The 23,980-nt window shown below is 51.8% G+C and overlaps 1 protein-coding gene across 6 annotated transcripts; it reads right to left on the bottom strand.

The window, feature by feature from the left end:
* Positions 1–63: 63 nt before the first annotated feature.
* Positions 64–22,065, bottom strand: RUFY4 (RUN and FYVE domain containing 4). 6 transcript variants are annotated; one of them, XM_057551611.1, is made up of 16 exons: positions 22,005–22,065; positions 21,491–21,637; positions 21,224–21,298; positions 20,914–21,047; positions 19,615–19,739; positions 19,390–19,496; positions 18,040–18,165; positions 17,590–17,696; positions 17,131–17,274; positions 16,588–16,657; positions 14,776–15,423; positions 13,944–14,050; positions 7,770–7,916; positions 1,618–1,728; positions 953–1,046; positions 64–863 (listed from the first exon to the last, which is right to left on the bottom strand). In XM_057551611.1, the coding sequence occupies exons 5-16, from the start codon at positions 19,658–19,660 to the stop codon at positions 849–851; spliced, it is 1,722 nt and encodes a 573-aa protein (XP_057407594.1). In that variant the 5' UTR covers positions 19,661–19,739; positions 20,914–21,047; positions 21,224–21,298; positions 21,491–21,637; positions 22,005–22,065; the 3' UTR covers positions 64–848. The 6 variants fall into 6 exon arrangements, with proteins under 6 accessions (XP_057407594.1, XP_057407591.1, XP_057407592.1 ...); XM_057551608.1 differs by lacking the exon at positions 22,005–22,065 and adding an exon at positions 20,659–20,799 and having other exon boundaries at positions 21,491–21,925; XM_057551609.1 differs by lacking the exon at positions 22,005–22,065 and adding an exon at positions 20,659–20,743 and having other exon boundaries at positions 21,491–21,925.
* Positions 22,066–23,980: the final 1,915 nt, after the last annotated feature.

Genomic DNA, 23,980 nt, shown 5'->3' with positions numbered 1-23,980 from the left:
ATTTCCTAGGCATTTACCCAAGAGGAATAAAGGTATATGTCTATACAAAGATTTGTACACAGGTGAAGATGGGAAACTTATTTGTAATAGCCTGGAATTGGAAACAACCCAAGTATCAGCAACAGGTGAATGTGTAAATAAATTGGGGTATATCCATGCAGTGGAATACTACTCAACAGTAAAAAGGAACTTGATATATGCTACAACACAGATGATAAAATAATTATGCCAAATGAAAGAGGGCAGATAATAAGGAGTATATATTGTACGATTCCATTTATACAAAATTCTAGAAAATGCAAACTAGTCTCTAATGACAGAAAGCAAGTAAGTGGTTGCCCGGGGATGGGGAGAGGTGGGGGGAGGGAGAGATGACAAAGGGCACAAGGAAACTGGGCTGACGGATGTGTCTATTATTTTGAATATGGTGATGGCTTCAGGGTGTATATTAAAGTCAAAACTCATCAGACTGTACTCATCAGGTTTATGTGAAGTGTATTATACATTAATAGTACCTAAAGAAAGCTGTTAAGAATGAAAGCAGACCTCCGAAGCAGACTGCAGACAGGAAGCTCCCGTGTATCATGAAGGATGGGCTGGCTGAGAAGGGAGTGCAGAGGAGAAACGTCAGGGCCACTGGGCCTTACTCTTGGACAAGGACTTTGAGCCTGCAGGGACTTTAGAGAGGATGGTGCCCACTCCCTCATGTTATGGAAAAAGCCTGACAGCTTTGCCAAAGTCACCCAGCTCATCAGTGGGAGATGCAGGGTTAGAACCTCTTTCCTGACTGCCAGCCCGGCTCCTTCCATCCTCCACACCACGGTCTGTCCACTCAAGTGCTGTCCACCTTAGATGGCCAACTTCTAGAAGGCAGGACTGGTCAGACCAGAGGGCTGGGAAGGGCCGAGGGGACGGCCAATCAGGTGGGGTGGGTGGGTCTCAGTCAGAGGACCTGGGCTTCTCTCCTCTGGGAGCAGGGTGGGCAGTGGCACTCCTTCTTCTTAAAATCCACAGAGCAGGCATGGCAAACCAGGCCTCCGCAGAGCCTGGGGAGCAGAAGCAGAAGAGTGGGTACGTGTGGGTGCGTATGGGGGAGGGGGTCATGGGGTTCGAGCATCTTTGTGTCCATCTGTGTGTTTCCCATCTCCCAGCAGAATGGCCCTGGGTCTGTCTCAGGAGGCCTCCCCTTTCCTAAAAGGGGTCCCGATGCCCCACCCCTCCAGGGTCCTCTAACTCCAAATGGCAGGTTCTCCTGACAGCCCACTGTCCTCTCTCTTGCTGTTTGTCCTGCCACTGTGTTTCCAGGGCAAGGTGAGGGAAGCAGATTCCTCTGTACAGGAAATCTCTTCCCAGATGAGATTAGCTGATCAATTAATCAGTCTATTTGTGGAAGGGTTACCCAGTCCCATCTTCCAGATGCCATTCCTTGTCTGCCCCCTTTCCACTGTTCTTGTTCATGTCTCTGCAAAGTGTCGGGTAAAATGAGTAGCCAGCTTTAAGTGGCCTTTCATAAATGCCTATTTCCTGTGTCCCTCCCTTCCCTGGAGTGGGCAGGGGGCTGTGGGCTGGTGGAAACTGGGTTGTCCCAGAGGAAGGATTCTGTACCCCACCCATTACCTGCACAGGTACCGCCGAGACAGCCGACCAAAGATCTTGTTACAGACAACACAGCATCCAGGGGCCAAGGAAGAGAGATGCTGGACCTTCTGCCACAGGTTATCCTTCTCTCTGATGGGTGGGTGGAGGTGTACACACACACACACACACACACACACACACACACACACACACACACACAGAAGACAGAAAGATGGAAATGCACAGATGGAGAGATGGAGAGTGAGAGAAAGAGATACACAGAAACAAAGAAGAGAGAGACAGAGAGGGAGTCACACAGAGATATACACATAAAGAAACCAAAAGAGATGAGAGACAGTGGAGCAGAAAGAGACACAGAAATGGAGAGGGAGACAAAGAGGGATAGAGAGACAGGCACTCAGAGAGAAAAAAAGGAAGTCAGGGAGTTGGAGAAGGAGACAGAGACACACAGAGAAGCAGACAGGGAGATCAATGTAGAGGGAGAGAGAAAGACACAGGGGAGAAGATGCAGAGACAGACAGGGACAGAGACACAGACAGAGAGGGAGACAAATATGGAGAAAGATGGAGAGACCAAGAAAGAGACATAGTGATGGAGAAAGACATGTAACATATGTAGTTACATATGTTTATGCTCCTGCAAAACTATCCTCACTGTTTTTTTAAAGATGTTTAGGAATATGGGTTGTTCAACATTTTTATCAAAATGACATACACACGTACGATTTAAAAATCGAACAGTACAGAAGGACTTATATCAAAAGGCAATAGATATACCTCCTTCCCGTACTCAGTGGCAAACCACTTCTTACATCCTTTAGCTTTTTCTCCTTGATATTACTTCCGTATTTAAGTAATATGCTCATATTCCTCCTCCTTGATTTATCAAGAAAGAACATCTTCCATAGAGCTCCTTGATATCACAAGGAGCACATCCTTAATTAACTTCCTAAGAAGGGCAGTGTGGGAGGTGAATTTTATGTGACCTGTCTATCTGAAAAAATGTCTTTCCTCTGTCACCTCCTCACTTGCTTCCTAGTTCGGCTGGATATAGGATTCTAGGGCAAAAGCCAGCTTTTCTCAGAACTTGAAAGCATTACACCATTAAGTCTTAACATTTGAGGATATGGGTTATTTATTACCATCCTCAGTAACTCCTCCTCCTTCCTCCCAGTGCAGTTATATCCCCATTTTTGGTTCCTCTATTGGTTACCGTTGGAATTTTACAGAATATACTCACACGTTTATTTCTCACTCACTCTATGGACTACAGATAGCATCATACGACTGCCATTCTGTAATAAGATGGTGCCAGCATCCCTTCTCTTCAGCTCTCCTCCTTCTCAACCTCCTAACTTATCTATTCCTGCAACATCCAATGTGGTACCCACTGGCCACATGTGGCTATTTAGATGTAGAGTTAACTCTTTATTTTATTTATTAATGTTTTAATTTAATGATTCTTTAAATTCTACAGTACTTTACAATTTTCAAAAGTTTCACACACATGATTTCATGTAATCCCATAATAACCCCCTTTAAAAAAAAATCTCCTATGGGCTTCCCTGGTGGCGCAGTGGTTAAGAATCCGCCTGCCAATGCAGGGAACAAGGGTTCAAGCCCTGGTCCGGGAAGTTCCCACATGCCGCAGAGCAATGAAGCCCGTGCGCCACAACTACTGAGCCTGCGCTCTAGAGCCCAAAAGCCACAACTACTGAGTCCTCGTGCCCCAACTACCGAAGCCCGCGCGCCTAGAGCCCATGCTCCGCAACAAGAGAAGCCACCGCAATGAGAAGCCCACGCACCGCAATGAAGAGTAGCCCCCGCTCACCGCAACTGGAGAAAGCACGCACGCAGCAAGGAAGACCCAACGCAGCCAAAAAAAAAAAAAAAAAAATCCCCTACTCCTATATTGTCCCTTCCCCCTTTCCTTTCCCCACTGGTATCCACTAGTTTGTTGTCTATATCTGTTAGTCTGCTTCTTTTTGTTTTATTCACTAGTTTGTTGTATTTTTTAGATTCCACATATAAGTGATATCAGGTGCATATTTAACTTAATTAAAGTTAAATAAAGTTAAAACTTCAGTTCCTCAGTTGCACCAGCCACATTTGAGGTACTCAATCGCTACATGGGACTAGTAGCTACCATATTGGACAGGGCAAAATCAGGACATTTCCATCTTCACAGAAATTCCTACTGGATTCTGTTCTATACTTAATATTGTTTAGGTGGTAACAGTGAGGTTTGTTCTATAATTATGATTGTTTTCTGTGCTTTGCCTTTAGGTTGATTCCAATACTGAAAAAAATCAATGAATAGTATTTACATTATTAGACAATATATAAGCATATTTCATCAACTGAAGCTAAGATGTGTTCTATATCATTTCCCTTCTTGGAAATTTTTTGTTTTTCTAGGACTTTCTAATTGCCTTTCTTTGCTCTTTGCATGACTTGCCTTTAACACAGCCTAATCCCCCATGCCCCTAATTCTTCATCATATCAGATATTCTTCTGATGCTCTTCTCCCTTGAGACTTCCCTCCTGGGCCCTCAATACTTCTGCTATAGCCTGAACTGACTGCTTCCTGGGCTTGCTGCCCCCTTGTCATCTTGGGAATTCCCTTTTCTTCTCTCATGGGCTAGAGCTACTAGTCCCTGAATTCTGCATCTTCTCCATTCTTGGTTTATTTCCTTGTTTTTTGGAGCACATCCTTAATTAACTTCCTAAGAAAGGCTGTGTGGGAGGTGAATTTTATGTGACCTGTCTATCTGAAAAAATGTCTTTCCTCTATCACCTCCCCACTTGCTTCACAGTTTGGCTAGATATAGAATTCTAGGGCAAAAGCCAGTTTTTCTCAGAACTTGAAAGGATTACACCATTGAGTCTTAACATTTGTTGGGTTCTACTCCTTTTATAAGTGGACCTGTCTTTTAGGATATTCTCCTTATCTTTGTTTTACTGAAATTTCACAATGATGTATCTAGATGTAGTTTACCACCCACCCCTCTCCTTTATTGTGCTGGTCACTCAGTGAAATATTTAAATCTGAAGATCTATGTCCATCAGAGCTGGGAAAGTGTCTCATATTTTTATCTGATAATCACCTCCTTTTTTTTTTTTTTTTTTTAAGAAATTCACGTTCTTTTATTTATTTATTTATTTATGACTGTGTTGAGTCTTCGTTTCTGTGCGAGGGCTTTCTCTAGTTGCGGCAAGTGGGGACCACTCTTCATCGCCGTGCGCGGGCCTCTCACCATCGCGGCCTCTCTTGTTGCGGAGCACAGGCTCCAGACGCGCAGGCTCAGTAATTGTGGCTCACGGGCCCAGTTGCTCTGTGGCATGTGGGATCTTCCCAGACCAGGGCTCGAACCCGTGTCCCCTGCATTGGCAGGCAGATTCTCAACCACTGCGCCACCAGGGAAGCCCTACCTCCTTTTTATTCTTTTCTTTTTTGGAATTCCTGTCAGTTGGAGAAGATATTAGAACTCCTAGATTGATTCTCTATGTCTCTATTTCTCTCATGTCTTCATTTATCCGTGCTTTTATTCTACTTTCTGAGAGACTGCATCATCTTTATCTTCTAATCCTAGTGAATTAAAAGTAATTTCAGTGATCATATTTTTAATTTCCAAGAATGTTTGTCATCTTTTGATGGTCGCTTTTCACAGCATCATGGAAGGTGGATCATTTTTGTTTGTTTGTCTATCTTTGTCATTCCCCTTTATTTTCTAGCCTCTCCTCAAATGTCTGGGGATCCTTGGTTGTCATTTCATGTTTAAGAAAGAGGCGATAAAAGCTGCTAGAGCTCCAGGGAGTAGAAGGGGATGATTGACTCGTAGCGTCCCTTTAGGAGAGATTGGGCAGGGAGCTACCTGCCACTCCAGACTCTCAAATGCCAGAAGACTCTGCTCTTTTATTTGGGGCATTCTTTAGAGAAAGACCTTTTAGTTATTTGCCTGGGTGATAGGCCCCTCACTGTTAGATGTTCTGCAGTGGGGGAGGCAGGCAGAAAGCACGGGTTGTACACTGCTTTTCTAATGACCTTATCAGTTAATTTTCCTGATTTTTGCCCCTCATCTCACTTCTGCCATCTGTGTTCTTGGTGTCTCTGGGCCCTGAAGTTCTAACTTGGGCTAAATCCAGTAACCACTTTTCCATCTGTTTTCTGGCTTCTGGAAATTAGCTGAAATCTCTCATTTGTGGTTGGCTCCTCCACCTTTCTCTCTGTTTATGTTTTATTCTTTTACAGTCATTTTAGTGAGATCTCAGGATGGAGACTGGATAACGTGTGGTCAGTCTACCATCTTGACACAGAAGTCAACCTTCATGCTCCATCTTTTTTTTTTTTTTCCCTTAAGGCCATATCTTCCACAACGCTTCTGGGAGGAACATTGTGTTATGTGGTTTGGGGCCTTGTGATGAATTTCTTTAGCACTAGGAAAAACATTTGTCTCTCTGGATGAACTGGTATTGCTGCTTTGAATGGACAGTGAAACTTTCTGTGTTTCCCTTTTCCATCCTGCTATCAAGATGTTCAGACCTAAGTTTTAACCCTAACACTTCAGGAGTATATATTTTTCATCTTTCATTAAATCTTCTGTTTTTCTTTAACTATATGTATATGTGTGTGTGTGTGTGTGTGTGTGTGTGTGTGTGTGTACATATACATATGCATGCACATATACACAATATATATGTCTTATTGTTAGCTACCTTAAATTCTTTTGTGAGATACATAGCTAATTTTTTATTAGCTTCCTCCCGGTTGACAGCTCCTCAGAGGAGATTATTCCTTAAATTCTTTGTTCTTTCCAGGCTGATCTCTCCCTTTTCTCATCTTTAATCACTTGGATTTTGTGCAAGAGGATTTAGTCCTAGATGATCCCTCAGCAACCTTCCAATTCTAATGGAACCTGAGTCCAATGGTCTCCTATTTCCTGAAGGAGGTGAAAGTATAATGTATATCTGTGAATTATCTCCTCACTAGACTGAAGGGTAGAAAGCAGGTTTTACACATTTCATCCATCCTGCAGTGAGCTTAGTGGTTTGGGATTAATCCTGGTGAGCTCAGCCTCTGGAGGCCAGGACAGCTGACCCAAGATGGGCCACAGGCCCAATTGTCTGAGGAAGTCCAGTAGGCAGGCAGGTGTAGGACATGCGATTACCTCTCGGTTAACCTATGGGCTCCTTTCCCTTCTCCTAACCTTGGTTGGTGTGTGTGTATGTGGGGGTTGGAGGGTAGCTTGCCTTAGAGGCGGAGGACTCTATGCAACTTATATGCTGTGTGTCCCTGGTGGCCAAGTCAGCCTCTCTGACCCTCGGTTTTCTCATCTATAACATGGGAATAGGGACTTCCCTCGTGGTTCAGTGGTTAAGAATCTGCCTGCCAATGCAGGGAACACAGGTTCAAGCCCTGGTTCGGGAAGATCCCATATGCCGCGGAGCAAATAAGCCCGTGCGTCACAACTGTTGAAGCCCGCGTGCCACAACTACTGAAGCCCGAGCGCCTAGAGCCCGTGCTCCGCAACAAGAGAAGCCACCGCAATGAGAAGCCCGTGCACCGCAGTGAAGAGTAGCCCCCGCTTGCCGCAAATAGAGGAAGCCCGCGCGCAGCAACGAAGACCCAATGCAGCCAAAAATAAACAAACAAACAAACAAATAAATAAAAGAAAAGAAACGACATGAAGGAAACTTAAATGCATATTCCTAAGTGAAAGAAGCCAATGTGATGCTGCGGAGCAACTAAGCCCGTGCGCCACAACTACTGAGCCTGCGCTCTGGAGCCCGCGAGCCACAACTACTGAGCCTGCGCTCTGGAGCCCGCGAGCCACAACTACTGAGCCTGTGCTCTGGAGCCCGCGAGCCACAACTACTGAGTCCACGTGCTGCAACTGTTGAAGCCCGTGTGCCTAGAGCCCATGCTCTACAACAAGAGAAGCCCGCGCACTGCAACGAAGAGTAGCCCCTGCTCGTCACAAGTAGAGAAAGCCCGTGTGCAGCAACGAAGACCCAACGCAGCCAAAAATAAATAAATAAATTTATAAAAAAAAAAATGGGAATAACAGCAGGGGATGGCTGAAAGCAGAAAATGAGTTAGTACATACAAAAGGTCCAGAGCTGCTGTACCATGCCCCCTTGTGCACCCCCTCCCCAGTGTCCCACCCTTACTGAATCAGCTCCAGCACCCGCCTCTTCATGGCTCGGACCAGGTCCCGCTGCCCTCCAAGCTCCTCCTCATACACGGCACCCTTCCTTTCGGCCTCCCGTTGCTTCTGCTCCAGCTCCGCCTGCAGCCGGGCCCTCTCCTCCTGACACCTGGGCGCGGAAGGAAGACTGAGTTGTGAAGGGAAAAGCGCAGCATCTGTGTCTGAGCTGGGCTGGGCCTCTGCCTGACAGGGAGCCCCACCAGGGAAGCTGGTGATGCCCCCTGCAGCTGAAGTGAGCACACACACACGCATACCACACACCGTACATTCACAACACAGCACACACACCACACACTACACACACCACACACTACACAGCACATACAACATACCCACACCGTACATTCACAACACAGCACACACACCACACACTACACACACCACACACAACATACCCACACCGTACATTCACAACACAGCACACACACCACACACTACACACACCACACACTACACAGCACATACAACATACCCACACCGTACATTCACAACACAGCACACACAACACACACTACACACACCACACACTACACAGCACATACAACATACCCACACCGTACATTCACAACACAGCACACACAACACACACTACACACACCACACACTACACAGCACATACAACATACCCACACCGTACATTCACAACACAGCACACACACCACACACTACACACACCACACACTACACAGCACATACAACATACCCACACCGTACATTCACAACACAGCACACACACACCACACACACCACACACCGCATACCACACACATACCACACATCATAACACACATCACACACATGTACATAACACATACACACCCACCCCCACCACACACACACCACAGTGAACCAGGCACTGTGTGGCCTGACACCTATAGACTGACCCCTCATCAACCGTTCAGAGCAGTGAAAACAGGGCCTAGCCTTGCATGTTCCTTTAGAGGGAACAAGCCAACATTTTCATTTGTTTTCCTTCTTTTTCTTTCTTTTTTTTTTAAAAACATTTCCATTTTAAAATGTAATTTTCTGGAAAGGCATGTTCACAATCCTGGCAGCTCTCTGGGGGGAAGTGGGTGTCTGGGAACCCAGGCTGGACGGGCTGTGCCTGCTGAAAACATTTGTGGTGTTTGGGGAGAGGGAGTAAGTGGTGTACGATTTGAAATGACTTTTTGGCTTTAAAATATTTTGAAAAATTTCATTACATTGTCTCTTCAATTTAAAAAAGTAATCTTAAACATATGGCTTTCTTAAATTTCAGTTTCAGTTTGGGCTTGGAAACTCCTCAGCTCTATTCTTGCCTCTTCTTTTTGTCTTTAGTGGCTTCCTAGAAGGTCCCAAGAAATGTAATGGACTGGAAATAAAAAGGTCCCAATCCCAGGTCCCAGCCTCTTACTCCGTTGCTCAGATGCTCAGATGGGTAGGTGTTGCAACGGTGGTGCCCATCCTGTGACCTCTGGATGCTCTCTCTCTCTCGCGCATGCGCGCGTGTGTGTACCTGTGCCCCCGGCTGAGTGTGTTTGAGGGGAGGAGGCTTGACAATGAATTGAGTTATAATTTTAAAAATTCTGCCATGTAGCATGCTGCAGGGAGGAAAGCTGAGTGGGCCATGAAATCAAACTGACACAGCTAGCCACCGAAATTCCAAAAAGGCCAGTTCCTGCAGCCTTAGGGAGACATGACTTCTAACGAACATTCTAGTCTTCAGCCTCTTCATTTCTTAGTATTAGGATTTCATTTTCCTAAGCTAGTTTACTTGCCCAGGGATCCCAGGGTCTCTGGTGTGGCCAGGCCCTAACGTGACCACTGCGGTTAGTGTGTTTCTTTGTGATAAACCAGTAAGATAACTGTGTGACAGTGACAAAGGAGGGGGCAAGATGCAGAGTTGAGGGGATGCTCAGGAAGTCTTCTTAGACAAGGCGACATTTAAGCAGATCTGAAAGACGAGGAGGCAGCCATGTAAAGCCAGCCAAGGGCACATGCAAAGTTCTGCAAGTTGGGAAGAACATGGCTTGTTTGAGGAAATGAAAGAAGGGCTAGTGACACTGTAGTTCCGTGAAGGGCAGGGCTGGGGAGGCAGAAGGCAAGGTGGGAGGTAGGCAGGCTCCCTCAGGGGCCCCAGAAGGAGTGGAGTTTGATCACAGTGCAAAGGAAGCCACTGAAGCATTTTAAGTATTTAAAGTATTTATGGGGGTGACAGACACTCCTAGGGCAGGAGAGGACATGAAAGGAATTAAAGTCTACTGAGTACCTACTAGGTGCCCGGCACTGAGCTTAGTGCTTTATAGCCTTGTTTCACTGAATTTTCACAAATTTATGGGACAGGTGATATGATCATCATTTCACAGGAAAGAAAACAGAGCTTCAGAGAGGGAGTAACATTTGCCCAGGGTCACACAGCTTGATAAGTGAGGGGAGCAAAAATCTGAATGCAGGCCTTTCCAGCTCTAATCTCTTCTTGCGTCTCCACACTTGCATCCACGCGGGGCCCTGATCACCGGTGGTTCGTGGCACCAGGGCTGAGTGGGTAGCAGGTGGGAGAGAGGGATGGATCCTTATGGTCCTGTGGCATGCCTCCAAGGAGCTCAATGCTGCCACCCAAGGTGGGGGGAAGATTTGATGTTTGCCTAACTCCCCATCTGAGGACCTTCCACTTGTACCTGTCCTAATCCCTTTTGCTTTGAGGTCTAACCCAGAGGGCAGAGGAAACCCATTTGCTTGGAAAGATGGTCTCACAGATCATCTGAGCTGGAAGAGGTCTAACCATCTCCTTTTGCAAATCAGGGACCTCAGACCGAAGAGGGAAGCTCAGTGTCCTAGTGCCCCACAGCCAGACAGCCGGGGAGTGGGTATCAGAAGCCCAAGTGTATTTTTATAGCCCCCAGCTGGTCTGCTCTGGGGCCTGCTGTGTCTCACCTTTGTGTCTAGCCTGGGGCTCTGCACCCCTGCCCACCTTGAGTCTATTCTCCACACCACAGCCAGAGCAGTCCTTCAGAAGCCCGAGTCAGACTAGGAGAGCCCTCTGCTCCTCCCCCACGTGGGAGTCTCTGCTCCAGCCACAGGCCTGCTTGTCCCCAAGCTCATGTCTCCTGGGCCTTTGCATCTGCCGGTCCCCCTGCCTGGAGCACTCCTCTCGAGATACCTGCGTGGTCCAGCTCTTCCTGTGGTTGGGATTTCTGCTCAAATGTCACCTCCTCGGACAGCGCTTCCCTGACTCTAATTCTAGATGATTCTCCTGTCTCTCTCTCTCTCTAGTCCCCACAGGGCCCATGACCACCTGACATCGTATTTCTATTTGTTGATCTATTGTCTGTCTCCCTACATCTCCCTAGGTCTGTGAGAGCACACATTGCCTGTTCTGTTCCCTTCTGTCCCCCCACGTGGCCATAGCAGAGGCACAGTAAATATTGTTCATTAAATGCCTGGGCCCCCGTGGCCCTTCTCTTCACTGGTGGTGAAATACCGTCATGAGCTCGAAGCCCACGGCCCCTTTCCCATGGGTGAGGGGTTTGTCTAAGTTCCCTGGATCCCAGGAGGCAGGGGACGCATTCTTGTCCAGGCCTCAGGGGCTTCTGTAACTTACCACCGCATTCCGATGACTCTCTGGTGGGTCCCCCCGGCCCAACCTCTCTTCCCAACTCCACACTCAGCCACCCACCCAAGGATCCACTTAGAGTCTAACAGGGGTCTTGAACTTAGCAGGCTCCTAACCCAATGCCTGAGCCTTCCCTGCCAACCTGCTCTGCCACACAGTGACTCTACCTTTCCAGTCGGTCAGGCCGAAGACTCGGAGTCATTCTTGACTTCCGTCTTTCTCTCACACCCCACACCCATCCCTCGGGAAGCCCGACCTCACGTTGGATCCAGGATCCAGCGGCTCCTTCACACCTCCATTGCCACCAGTGCATCCCAGCTCCCCTTTCTCATCGGTCTCCTCGCTTCCACCCCTGCTAGCCTACGGACCAGCTCCACGGAGCAGCGGGCGTGAGTCCTTGAAGTACATGTCAGCCCAGAATAGGCACATCCACACAGACAGAAGGCAGATTAGCAGTTGCCTAGGGCTGGAGGGTTGCGGAGAGATGGGCAGTGACTGCTAATGAGTATAGGGTTTCTCTTTGGGGTGATAAAAATATTCTAAAATTGATGGTGGTGATGGATGCACAACTTTGTGAATACACTAAAAACCACTGAATTGTTTTTTTAAAGCAGAGAAACATATTTTTAACATGCAGACAGTCACATCACGTCCCTCCTCTGCTCAGGACTCTCAGTGGTTCAAAGTCAAGTCAAAGCCAAGGTCCTTTTGATGACCTGCTAGGGTCTCCTGTTACCCACCTGACCTTTTCCTACATCCTTCCCCTCCTTGACTCCACTGGGGCTACAGTGGCGTCCTTGATGCCATGCCCATTCCCACTGCAGAGCCTTTGCTCTCGCCATTCCCTCTGCCTGGAACATTCCTCTACCACATATCCAAATGGCTCAGACCTCAGTTCCTTCAGGTCTTGACTCAAATGTCACCTTTCCAGGGAGGCCCCCTTAGCCATGCCACCTCATCTAAAATGTCACCTCTGACACTTCCCATTCCCCTTCCCTGCTTTACTTTTTTCTTCTTAGAACTTATCACAATCTGCATCCTATGTATTTTACTTGCTTGTATTTATCAACTGCCTCTCCCACTGGCATGTAAGCTCCAAAAGGGCAGGCATTTTATCTGTTTTGTCCATGAGAGTATTTCAGCACAGAGAACAGGTCTGGCTCCGAGTGTTTGTGGAATGACCGAATGATGGACGGGATGACGGGGGCAGGACAGGGGTCTGTGAAACAAGGGCTCCCCCAGCCTCAGGGAGCAGCCTGGGGCTGGGCAGTCTCCCTGGAGCCTCCTGGCTTCTCCCTCCAGCCTGTCTTGATCCCCAGAGATGGCCTTGAGTGGGCAAGGCCCCTGCACTCACTTAGGGCCTGAATCATGGGATTCTTTGCTGACCAAACCACAGGACTCAGCTGCGAGTCTGGTGGGAGGAGTTCCCAGGGGCCTTTTGAGGTTGGCTCCTGGGCCCCCGGGCCTCTCTCAGCCTATTAAGCAGGCAATAGACAGCTCTGTGATTCAGTCTGAATCACAGTTTTGCAGGCTCCCCTGGGGGTCAGGGCAGGTGTCAGTCAAGCGGGAGAGACCAGGCAGGTGGGCAGACTGAGGCACGTGGAGACCAAAGGAGAGACACACAGAGAGACTGAGTCAGACCAAGGAAGATCTTTGCATGGTGTCATAATTTCTTTAAAAATAAATTATGACAAAGAAACTGAGACACGGAGAGACTGAGGGGGAACGTAGAGACAAAACATGCACTTTGGACCCTTGAGGTGAATGTGATGGTGGGAGGATGAAGATGCCAGATGCTGAGAGGGGCTGAGGGGAGAGACAGGAGACTGAGACACCAGCACTGGGGATACTGGCTGACGGGGCAGCTTGTAGGCCCACTGGTTCTGGAGTCAGTTGTAGGGTCTGGATCTCAGCTCCTCTACTAACCAGCTGATGTTGGGTGAGTTAGGTGGGTCTTTGAGCCTTAGCCGTCGCATCTATAAAATGGGTGTTCTTGGAGGACCAATCTCCTGAGATTGTTACCAGGAAGCACCTGGAACAGTGCCAGGGACATAGTAAGTGCTCAGTGATGATAGTTATGATTACTGTAACCAAGAGGGTGAAAGAGCGACTGTACAATAGGGAACAGGAAAATAAGAGGCAAAGAGGGAGACTGAGAGAGATAGTGGGGCAGGAGTGTGGTGGGAGAGGGAGGCTGTGTGGACGGAAAAGAGAGAGGGGAGCCCAGAAGAGGCAGCAGAAAGGCGCAAAGGTGAGTGCGGGAGGGAAGGGAGGGATGGGACGCATAGACCTCTCCTGGGGCTATTGAGGGAGGCCAGCGAGGGAGGGGGCTGGCAAAGGGGAGGGGAGGGGAGGGGGGCAGGAGCACCCTGAGAGTGGGAACAATTTCCTGTATGCACGGCATGCCAAAGTTGTGCCCGCACAGGGCCTGGTGCACGGGAGGTGCTCAGAAGATGCTTGCTGGCGTGACCGTGAACGTGAGCCTCCTGCCCCCCTGGCCTCCTGGCTCCCATGCCCTGTGGCACTGGTGGTTGCCTAGGTTACCTGCTGAGCTGTTCCTGCAGTGCCTTCAGCTCCCCTTCCTGCTCCTTCAGCAGCTGTTCCTGGTGCTGGGCCTGCTCCTTGGTTTTCTGGAGCCCATGTCTGAGACTCTGAGGGCAGGGAGAGGGTAAAAGGAGGGGAAATGGAAGCTGAAGGAGGAGGGCAGAGACCCCAGCCCGGGGCCTGACCTGACAAACACCCCCGTGAGACCCCAGGCCATGTGAAACAGCCCTTGGGTGGAGAGCAGGACTGGGGACAGCGCTGGGAGCTGTGGTGCTTTGCCTCTGCCCCTGGGTGAGCCTGGAGCCACCATTTCCTCCTTCGCTAAAGGATGGAAGTTACAGACCTCAAGGATCTGGAAGACTCAGGCTAGGGAGGATGCTGAAGGAAGGCTTGAAAACAGTTTGGGTGACCTTGAAGAGAAACATCTACAGAAGCAATTAGGTAGGGCCTGCAATAGCAGAACTTAGATATTGGGAAGAAACCTGCCAATAATGAGGGCTATGGAACTTGAGAACAAGCAACTGCCCCGAAGAACTGTTGGGAGGGGATTACAAACTCAGATGCCTACAGGGGCTGGGCAGGATGAACAAAGTGGGCCTGGTGTGAGGCAATAGGGAGAGGTGGGTATTGTGGTAAACTGAAGAATGCGTGTTCTTCATGTGATGAACTGGAGAACTTCCAAAAGGCATCCTCAGATCATAATGATCCGGTGTGGCCCAATGCAAATTGGACTGTGGGCTGGAATGGCCCTGGGCCATCCTTGAAGACACCCACCTGTGGGCTAGGTTAGAGATAGGGAGCAGAGACAGGTACAGAGCTCAACTGCTCTCACCTTGACCACATCCTGCAAGGCCATCTCTGCTTGTTCCTCCCTCCTGGTTGCAGTGGTCACTCCTATTTGCTCTTGGGGCTTCTCCGTGGTGGAGCCTTCCTTTGTTTCCAGGCCCTGAAGGACCCAGAACTCCCTCGGGATGCTGGGCACTTTCCCGCCCTGACGACTCCCTGACACTGCATCCCCTAACATCTCTTTGGGGCTGGAGGCCAGCAGCCTATGGATATGACTCCTCTCTGCTTCCCCTTCATAAGTCCCATCTATTGTTCTCTGGTCCTCTGCACTCAGCAAAACCCCCCTGCCCTCAGCCTCTGTTCCTATCACCTCCTTCAGAGTCCCTTTGGCCCCCTTCCCCTGTCCCTGGATGCTAGGTGTTGAGTTCTCCAGGCAGATCCCCGTCCTTGGAGCTCCTTTCTCCTGGTTTTGCTGAAGCTCCTCCCCCTCTAGTTCCCACATGCTCTGGGGAGGCCCAAGCCTCCTGGGATCTTCTTTCTTCTTTTCCAAAAAGAGGGGCTGATGCTTGTGTTGCTGGGACCTGGGGAGTCCAGCCAACCTGTCTTCCCTGGGTGCATCTTGCAGAGAACTGGCTTGCCTGGTATATGGCTCCTCTGGGTGGCCTCCTGTGGGGTCTCCATATGTGGGTGAGATCTGCAGAGAAGCCGCAAACCCGTTATCCCTCTCAGCACCAATTCACCAACCTGGTGCATGGGAGAGGCCACAGCCCTAATCCAGTGGGTTTGCTAAATATATGGATTCCTGGTCCTCCCACTGGAAATACTGATTCAGCAGATCTGGGGTAGGGCCCAGGAATCTGAATATTGAAAACACCCCAGGTGACCTAAGGCCCAGGCTTTGATCTGAGCAGTGCTTCTCAACGCCCTTTCCTTCCTCGCCTCTTGCTGGCATCCTTCTCCCTCCTTTATCTCCATCTTCTGCATCGATCTGATTTCCCCTTAGTTCTTCCCACCACTCTCCTCTGATCTTCCCCCCTGAACTTGACTTCTCTGTGTTTCCGTTTTCTGGTCTGTAAAATGGGAGTAATAATACTTCCTTATAGGGTTGTGGTGAAAGCTTAAATAGACAGACAGCCCCTAAAAGTCACCTCTGTCAAGAAGCCTTCTCTGTTCTCCTACGTTCCTGGGCGTGTCTGATCACTACACTTAACTTGTGTTGCAATGCGTTCCTTTGGGGTCTGTCTCCCCAGCAGACCTGGAACTCCTTTAGGTCAGAGACTGCGTCACAGTATCTACACCTGGGGCCTGGAAGCTGGCGGGGGTGCCAAGCTGGCTTGTGGAAAGATGACAACCCCAAGCTACCGCTTATTGGGCACATAGCAGGAGCCTTGCTCTGTGCTGCACCTGGGCTGTCTCAGTGCATCCTCACGATGCCCCCGTGAGGCAGGACAAGTTACGTGCCCAAGGACTATGGTTAGTAAGGCATGGGGCTGGGATATCAGCCAGGCAATCTGGCTCTTCAATCGCTCCCTGAATTGAACTGAGATGTTTGCAAATTGTCCAGCAGAGGTTGTTTCCCTGGGCTGTTTCCTGGAAGCTTCCGGTCACCCTCCCCAACCTTCCCTCCTCCCAGGGGTCCCAGTGGCGCCTGCAGGTGCTGCCAGTGGTTCCCTTCTCTCCCTGATATCCTCACCACCTTACGAATGTGAGCCTTCGCTTCTGTGGCTCCCTAGCCCCAGGTCCACACGTTGGCCTCTCCCTCTCTGTCCAGCTGAGTCAGGGCTCAGTTACTTCTCAACCTGAGGGTCCCAACAGAGATAGAGAAGAGGCAACTAGAGTGAAGGTTGGGAAGAGGCACCTCCTTAGGGGAATCTTTGATCCTTCTGGGTCTTCTTCCCTGGGTCCAGTTGGAATTGGAGCAGCGGGACCTGAAAGTGAAAGAAGCAGGGGGACCCTGGACCTCTCTCCAGCAGTGATCTTGGTCCTCAGATGCAGGATACCCCATCTTTCCAACCACCCATTCATCCCACCACCCATCCCACTTTCCTGCCCTTCCACCCTCATGCATGCATCCTTCTCTCCATGCACCCATGCATCCCACCCTCCATCCGTCCTTCCATTCCATTCCAACATCCCAACATCCATTCATCCTTCTAACCGTCTACCCCAACCATCCAACAACTCTTTAATGAGTGTGTCTTCTGTGCAGCACCATGGGACATCCTAAGATGACACTGGGAAAACAGAAGGCTAGGGAGGTGGAGAATCGGGAGTCAGGGAGTAAGAAGGGAGGGAGGAAAAGATGGGGCTGGGGGTTGAGGGCTTGGGGTTAGTTTGGGTGGGTGGTAGTAATGGGAGCAGGCTTTGAAAAGAAGCTTCCCTCCACGCTGTCCCCACTCACTCTGAGAACATGGGCCAGGCTCCATCCAAGTCTGGCTGTTGCAGGTCCAAGTCGAAGGTCACCTCGTTGAGAGCATAGAGGGAATCCAGGATGTCTTCCTGGAGTTCAGGGCACACCAGAGGGCTCCGGGGGCCATACCACTCCCTGTGTTAACAGGGAGCAGCACCCTTGGCCTTTGGTTCTGGTGCTATTGCCACCCCCGACCTCAGAGAATCTACCTCCACTGCACACCAGGGTGGGATGGTTCCCCAGACAGGGTTATGGTCCTTGCGGACCAGGAGGCCAAGCATCATGATGCTACCGGGACTGGGGTTCTAACCTCCCCTTTGCCCTTTCTTCCTTGGCTTTCCCTTTATGACCCTTATTTTAGTCATCTTTCATATCAAACCACCCTTCTAGGGGTAATGAGGAATCTTCCCGAAGGAGGGCCACGGGCTCGGATGGTATCAGTAGCCCCACCTGGTTAGCTCTGGATTCAGGAGGCAGAGCTGCAGGGACTCGGCCAGCTGTCCGTGGGCAAGACAGAAGCGGATGAAGGCTCGGCCTTTTCCCAGCGGGGTCTTCAACTGCACAGCACACAGACGACAAGTGGGGGCATGGTGGTATTAGGACAGAGGGAACGCAGCCAGCACAGAGGGAGAAAAGCTAGAATGAGTGGTGCATGAGAAAGAGTGTCCTGGGACTTAAGGCTGTGGGAGGAAAGGGGGTGACCGGAGGGGTGTGAGGGCAGGGCTAACAACAGGTGAGGACCAGGTGAGGGGGGCTATGGTCAGTGGAGCTGGGATGGGTGAGAAAGGAGCCTCGGGCAGGCCGGTGTCCCCTCCGGCCACCGAGCCATCCTCGTCAAGGACCTGGGGGCAGGACCCCATCGCACCGAGGCCAGCCCCCCTGCCACCTGGCCCTGGATACCTTGTCCTGTGAGTGGACAAAGAGGACTGGCTCCGTGTCCCCCCGCTGCTGCCACAGGGCCGTGCAGAGGAAGTCCCAGTAATCCTTCCGAGGCCTCAGGAAGCTCTTCTGCTCTTTCTGGTCAAACTGGGAGCAAGATGAGGGAAAGGAAAGTGTGGAAATGTTCCCTCCCAGAACACTCTGTGTTCCAGCACGCTGAGCAGTATAGCGGAAAGGGCTCGTGCAGACAGGCCCACTTCAGGTCCTGGTCTGCCCCTACTGGCTGTGTGACCAGGAGCAAGCTGCTTGACCTCTTTGAGCTTTCAGTGTTCTCATTCATTCATTCATTCCAGAAATACTTATTGAGCACTTACTATGTGCTGGGCCCTGTTTTAAGCCCTGGGGATACAGCAATGAACAATCGGAATAAGCAAAACATATAGTATGTTAGATTGCGCTGACTGATAAGGAGAAAAATAAAGCGGGGAAAGGGAGTGGAAAGCGCATGGTGTGTGCATTCATGTGTGAGATGTGTGTGGCGTGTGTGAGTGTGTGGTGTGTATGTGTGGTGTGTGTGTTAAAAATGTAGATTAGGGTGGCTAGAGAAAGCCTCACTGAGGAGGCTCTATTCAAGTCCAGATCTGAAGGAAACGAGAAAGGGTTCCATCCAAATTTCTGGGTGAAGAGCATTCCAGGCAGAGGGAATAGCAAGTGCAAAGGCCCTGAGGTAGGTGCTTTTCTGCTGTGCTTTAGGAAGATCAAGGAGGCCGGTGTGATTGGAGTGCAGCACATGAGGGGCAGACTGGCAGGAGACCACACAGGCACACAACATACACCACACACACACAAACCTCACATACATGCACACTCACACCACACATGTACATGCACATCGTCAGAGAAGTAGGAAGGGTATGTGTGTGTGTGTGGGGGATGGGCTGGTCATCAAGCACCTCAGGGGGTTAGAAGGAAAATTAAACAAGATGGGCACGTAAAGGGTTTAGCTGGGCACATAATACGTGCTCAATAAAAGCTAGTGATAGTGATGACTGGGGCTCTAACCAGAAGCGAGGAAGGCCAGCCCGAGGACATCTGTGCCTCTGAAACTTTTGTTTTTGGAGCAGGGTGACTGCCCCCAGCCCCACCCAACCCTGCCCCAGTCTTGTCCCACCTCACTTCCCAGGCTACAGTGACAGCCTCCAAGAGTGAGGTTAGATGTCAGGAAGGGTTTGCCGATTGACAGAGATGAGGTAGTGCGTGGTAATGAAGAGAGGCAGTGGCTCTTCCCTCAGGATCTGGGAAAGCCCGTTCGGTTATTGGTTACTGGGACCTGGAGAGATGGGAGAGACGGGGGGGAGGGGAGGGCCCTACCTGCAGCAGTTGCTCCAGGCAGCCACAGAGTCTGTGCAGTTCAGCACTGGCGTCTGTCACCGGCTGCCGCCCACGCCCATAGCCCTGGAGGATGGCAGAGATGACAGCTGTGGGGAGGATGGTGGACATCAGACCTCAGATGGTGAGGGCTCTGAAGGAAAGGCTCTCAAGACCCCTCACCTCTCCCCCATTTCGGTCCCAGAAACTCTCTCAGGACACACTCACCCTTCAGGTCACTGGTCATCTTGAAGACAGCCCCTTCTTCTGCCATGAGTATTTGGAAATGACGTGATTCCTTGCGGGTCTAGAGTCCAAGAAGGAGCCTCTGGCTTCAGCTGCCCAGCTCTCTCCTTATACAAAGGAAGAATCAGAGCCAAGAGAAACAATGTGACGTCTCTAGGGTCACACAGCGAGTTCACTGGTAGGAGAAGACCCAGCTCTTTCTTGTAAGGCAGGGCGGGAGGATGACGGTGTGGTCCCCACCTATGGAGCCGTTCCTGGGTGCCAGGCCCTGTGTCCTGTGCCTGACATCCTTGTCTTATTCAGTCCCCATAATAACCCTGGGAGGTTATTAACTCCATTTTATACCAAGAGAGGGGGGCTTAGAGAGGGTAAGTGTTTTTTCCAATGTCACAAAGTTCTAAGTGGTGAAGCTAGAATTGGAACTCAGGTCCCTGTGCCTGCAGGGCTCATGCTCTCAGCCCTGACTGGCTGTGAGCAGCCCTGCTAGTGCGCATGTGTGCAAGCCATGTGGACGCTGGGCTGAGGGGCTGTCACCCCCTCCCCCCCAGGGGGCCTTGCCAGAGCAGTCGTCATCCCTGGGACACACATTCATCCTTTCCTGGGCCCCAGCTGCATGGAAAATGTGTGTTCTCTGAGGAAAAGGAGGCAGAAGTAAGGCGAGGCCCCAGAGTCGGGCCTGGGCCAGAATGCTGGGGGGCTGTGTAGGGAGCAGGGTTTTAATCCCACTGCTCTGTCCCCAGTGAATCTCAGCCTGTTCCCCCCACAGTGGGTCCCGGGGCTCAGAGAGGAATACTGTGGTCCCTGAGGGCCCGTGGGCTTGTTCTGAGAGCCAGAAGTAAAGACAGGCATGGAGTGGGAGACCCAGGTGTCCTGCCTCCCATGCTGTGGTGGCTGGAATTTGGGAGTGAGTGGGAGTGAAGGAGCGCTGGGACACAGAGGAGGGGAAGGGAGAAGGAAACGAAGGTAAACAAGGGAGGGTGGGTGGGGAATGGCATTCAGGGAGCACAGTGCTGGGAGTCAAGAGACCTGGTTCTCCATCCTGGCCCTGCTGCTGGCTCATTGTGTGACCTGGGGCACATCCTTCGCTTTTCTTGGGCCTGGATTTCCCCATCTGTAGACCAAGGGGTTGGACTGAGGGTCTCTGCTGCTCCTTTTAGCTCAGATGATCTATGAAATCCACAGACACCCAGATGGACCTCCTCCCCTTCCTCATCTCTATCCAGGATTCCTCTGCCCTTGCTCCTGGCCACCCCCAGACCCAGGGGTCTCCTTGCTACTCACCTGGGAAGGCCTGGCTGGTTGGGGCATGGAAAGCAGAGCACTGCAGCCTGAGCCTGTCATTTGTGACTGAGGGCTCTGCACAGCCTTTTCCAGAGTTTGCTGCCTGGGAAGTGACTCATGCCCAGCCCAGCACCCTGGAGGAGGGGGAAATCTTGCTCAGAGCAGGAGGAGCGGAAGACAGTGGGGCAGAAGTGGTAGAGGCAGGATGGAGGGCACCAGGGCACAATGGTGAGATGGGGGATGGTTCCTCTTAGGCAGACCTGGGGTAGGTTCGCTTGTTGGCCAAACACAGACTGGGACCCAGACTCACCGATGAGGTAGTGGCAATTGTTGCTCTGCGAGTTCTCTCCCCTTCTCATCACGGTCACTTGCTCTTGTCTTTTTCCTTATCGCCACCAGGTGGCACAAAGAGGCTATGAGGCTGTCCCACCTTTACTGTCACTTGGTTGGAGTGTGGTGCAGGTGTGGAGGGGAGGACAAGGGTCCCACCTCACGTCTCCCTCCTCCTCCCCATCTCTTCTGAGGGGTCCCGTTGAGTGCTGGTCACCAGTGCCATCCCCCCAGTTCTGGGACTCACCGCTGAAAGGTTGAAAGTGAAAGCACTGGTGAGATGCTCTGTCCAGGAAGTGGCCCGGTGGGTTGCCCAGGCAGACTGTGGCCCTCCCGCCCTGGCTGTGCTTTGTCTCCTTGAGGCTGGGGTCTTTCCACTGTTGGTTCCCAGGGGCTAGTATTGGGGGCAGAGAACAGAGGAGCAGGCATCTGCGAGGACTACCCGTTTCACAACCCCCCAGGAACCTCATGTAAACACTGGAGCACGCGGTACCCAAGCCTGGCTCTGTCCTACCATGGGGACTGCCTGCCCGTCTGTCTCTCCTTCTCTGGGACTTGGTCTCCCGCGTGCAGAGGCTGCGTCCCCCCTCTCTGTCCCCCGTGTCCCCGTCTCTCCCTCATTATCTCTCCTTATCTGCTTCCTGCCTCTCCCGTCGCGTCCGCTGGCGCACTCTCTCTCTCTCTGCCGGTCCGCCGCCCCGGTCCCGAGACCCTGCGCCGCCCCTCCCCACGCCACCGCGCCCTCGGGTCTCCCTCCTCACTGGCTGCGTCCGGGCGTCCGCGCCCGTGTCACCGCCCCTTGCCGGGCTCCGTGCTCCCCCGCTTCCTGGAGCTGCGGGCCAAGGAGGCTCCGGGAGGGGACGGGCTGGGGGTGTCGCCGTCCCCCTCCCGACGTCGCAGGCTCCCTGGGCCGAGCGGACGCCAGGGCGAGGGGCTGGCTGGCGCCCCGGCCGGATGGGCTGCACCGTGAGCTTGGTGTGCTGCGAGGCGCTGGAGCCCGGGCCTCCCTGCAGCCCCCAGGCCCCGGGGAGCCCCCCGGCCCCCGCGCCGCCCAAGTGCCGGGAGCCCCGGGGCTCGGGCCGCGCCGAGAGCAGGCGGCTACTGCTTCAGGTAGGGCGCCGCGCGGGGTGGGTGGCCGGCAGAGCCCGGCTCACCTGAGAGGTAAAGAGCCCCGCCGGGAAAGCGCCGGACAGCGGTCGGGGGGCTCAGGAGCCAAGACCAGGTGAAGGGGCAAGCGAGTTAGGCCGAGGTCTCACCTGGCTGTCTTGTGCCCTTGGGAGAAGGGTAAAGTAGGGCCTGAGTCTTAAAAGGACAAATAGTTCAGGTGAGGTTTTAGGAGCCACCCAAGAGGGGCAGGGCTGGGCTTGCTGGGAAAGGCACTGAAAGAGTGAATTTCCCCCGACCTGGTCCAGGAGTTGACTGTGTGTCCCACAGGTAGCTGGGGCTATTGCTTCTGACCAGGGCTCTGTAGCCAGGAGGGAGGGGACCTTCTGAGTCAAGGAGGGCCCCATTAGAGCCAGGACTGACCTGAAGATGGTGGGGGAGCTGGACCCTCACCCTTGCATTCTCTGTTCTGGGTAAGTCTTGGAGCCTTGCGAGTAGGAAGCTGACGCAAAGGGGTGGGAATAGGCCAGTGCAAGGAGGCAGGTGTTTGTTCTGGATGAGGCACCTGTCTGTGAACCAGCAGACTTGGTTTAGGTGTGGGCATTGGATTTCTCCAAGGAGGAGGAGTGGGGGAGATATTTGGGGTTACCAGGGACTAGACAACCCTGCTCTAGGCTCCCTGCATAATCCCAACCTACCTCTCTGTTTGGGGGCTGTGAAGGCTGCAGCCTCCTAAGATTTGTTTGCTGTGTGGAGTTTGGATTATGCTGGAATCTTACCTCCCTCCCCCTGGGGCTCACAGAGTTTGGGCAACTCAAAATGTATGGTGTGGCCGCAGCCCCTCCCCTTTATCCTCCTTCCCTGCGGCAGCCAGTGAAACCAAGCGTGCGCGCGCTTGTGCGTGCACGTGCACGTGTGTGTGTGTGTGTGTGCGCGTGTGCACCAAAGTGACCCCCCCCCCCACACCGCACCCCACTTGACTGGACGTCCCTCCAGGTCATAGATTTGGCATATTCGTGGTTGTACTCCACAGTGCCAGGCATAGGGCTACACTTATAAAGCGAACTCTCTCCTTCCCAAGCTCTAGCTCCGGTCCTCACCACGATGACTGACCGCGGTGAGGGACAGGCTTGGTGGGGTGTAGTTGTTGACTGAGTCCTCACAGTGGCTGATGGCCCAGGGATGATCCTGTTGGAGGCTTGAGCTTAGCTTTGGGCCCCGGGGGAAGGGTGAGGCCCTGGGTGTGTCAGCTGGGCATCCCAGACTACCACCTCTTGGTCCCAGGCAAAGGGACAGAGAGTGAAGGTGACATGGCAGAACTCTCGGACTTTAGGGCCATCCCCAGGGGTCATCAGGACTCCCCGCCTGCCTCAGAGCCTCATGAACCCTCCTCTGACCTTGAAAGGTTTCAGGGGGAAGTGAGTTCACAGTCTCCCTCCCTTATCTGTTCCTATCTCAGACCCTTCCTGACTTTACTCTCTGTTGGGGGATCTCTGGACTCCCCATCTCCCTACCTTCTCCGCGCCGCATGCGGCCAGCAGTGGGGTGGGTGGCAGGGGGGCCAGCTGAGGGTGGGCAGGGACAGGGACAGGCAGGCAGAGCTGAGATGGAGGAAAGAGCCAGGGGCACCGGA

Source organism: Balaenoptera acutorostrata, chromosome 8 (assembly GCF_949987535.1).
Source record: "Balaenoptera acutorostrata chromosome 8, mBalAcu1.1, whole genome shotgun sequence".
Classification (NCBI taxonomy): domain Eukaryota; kingdom Metazoa; phylum Chordata; class Mammalia; order Artiodactyla; family Balaenopteridae; genus Balaenoptera; species Balaenoptera acutorostrata.
The sequence above is the reverse complement of the archived record's forward strand: the minus strand, read 5'-3'. Positions and strand labels throughout refer to the sequence as shown.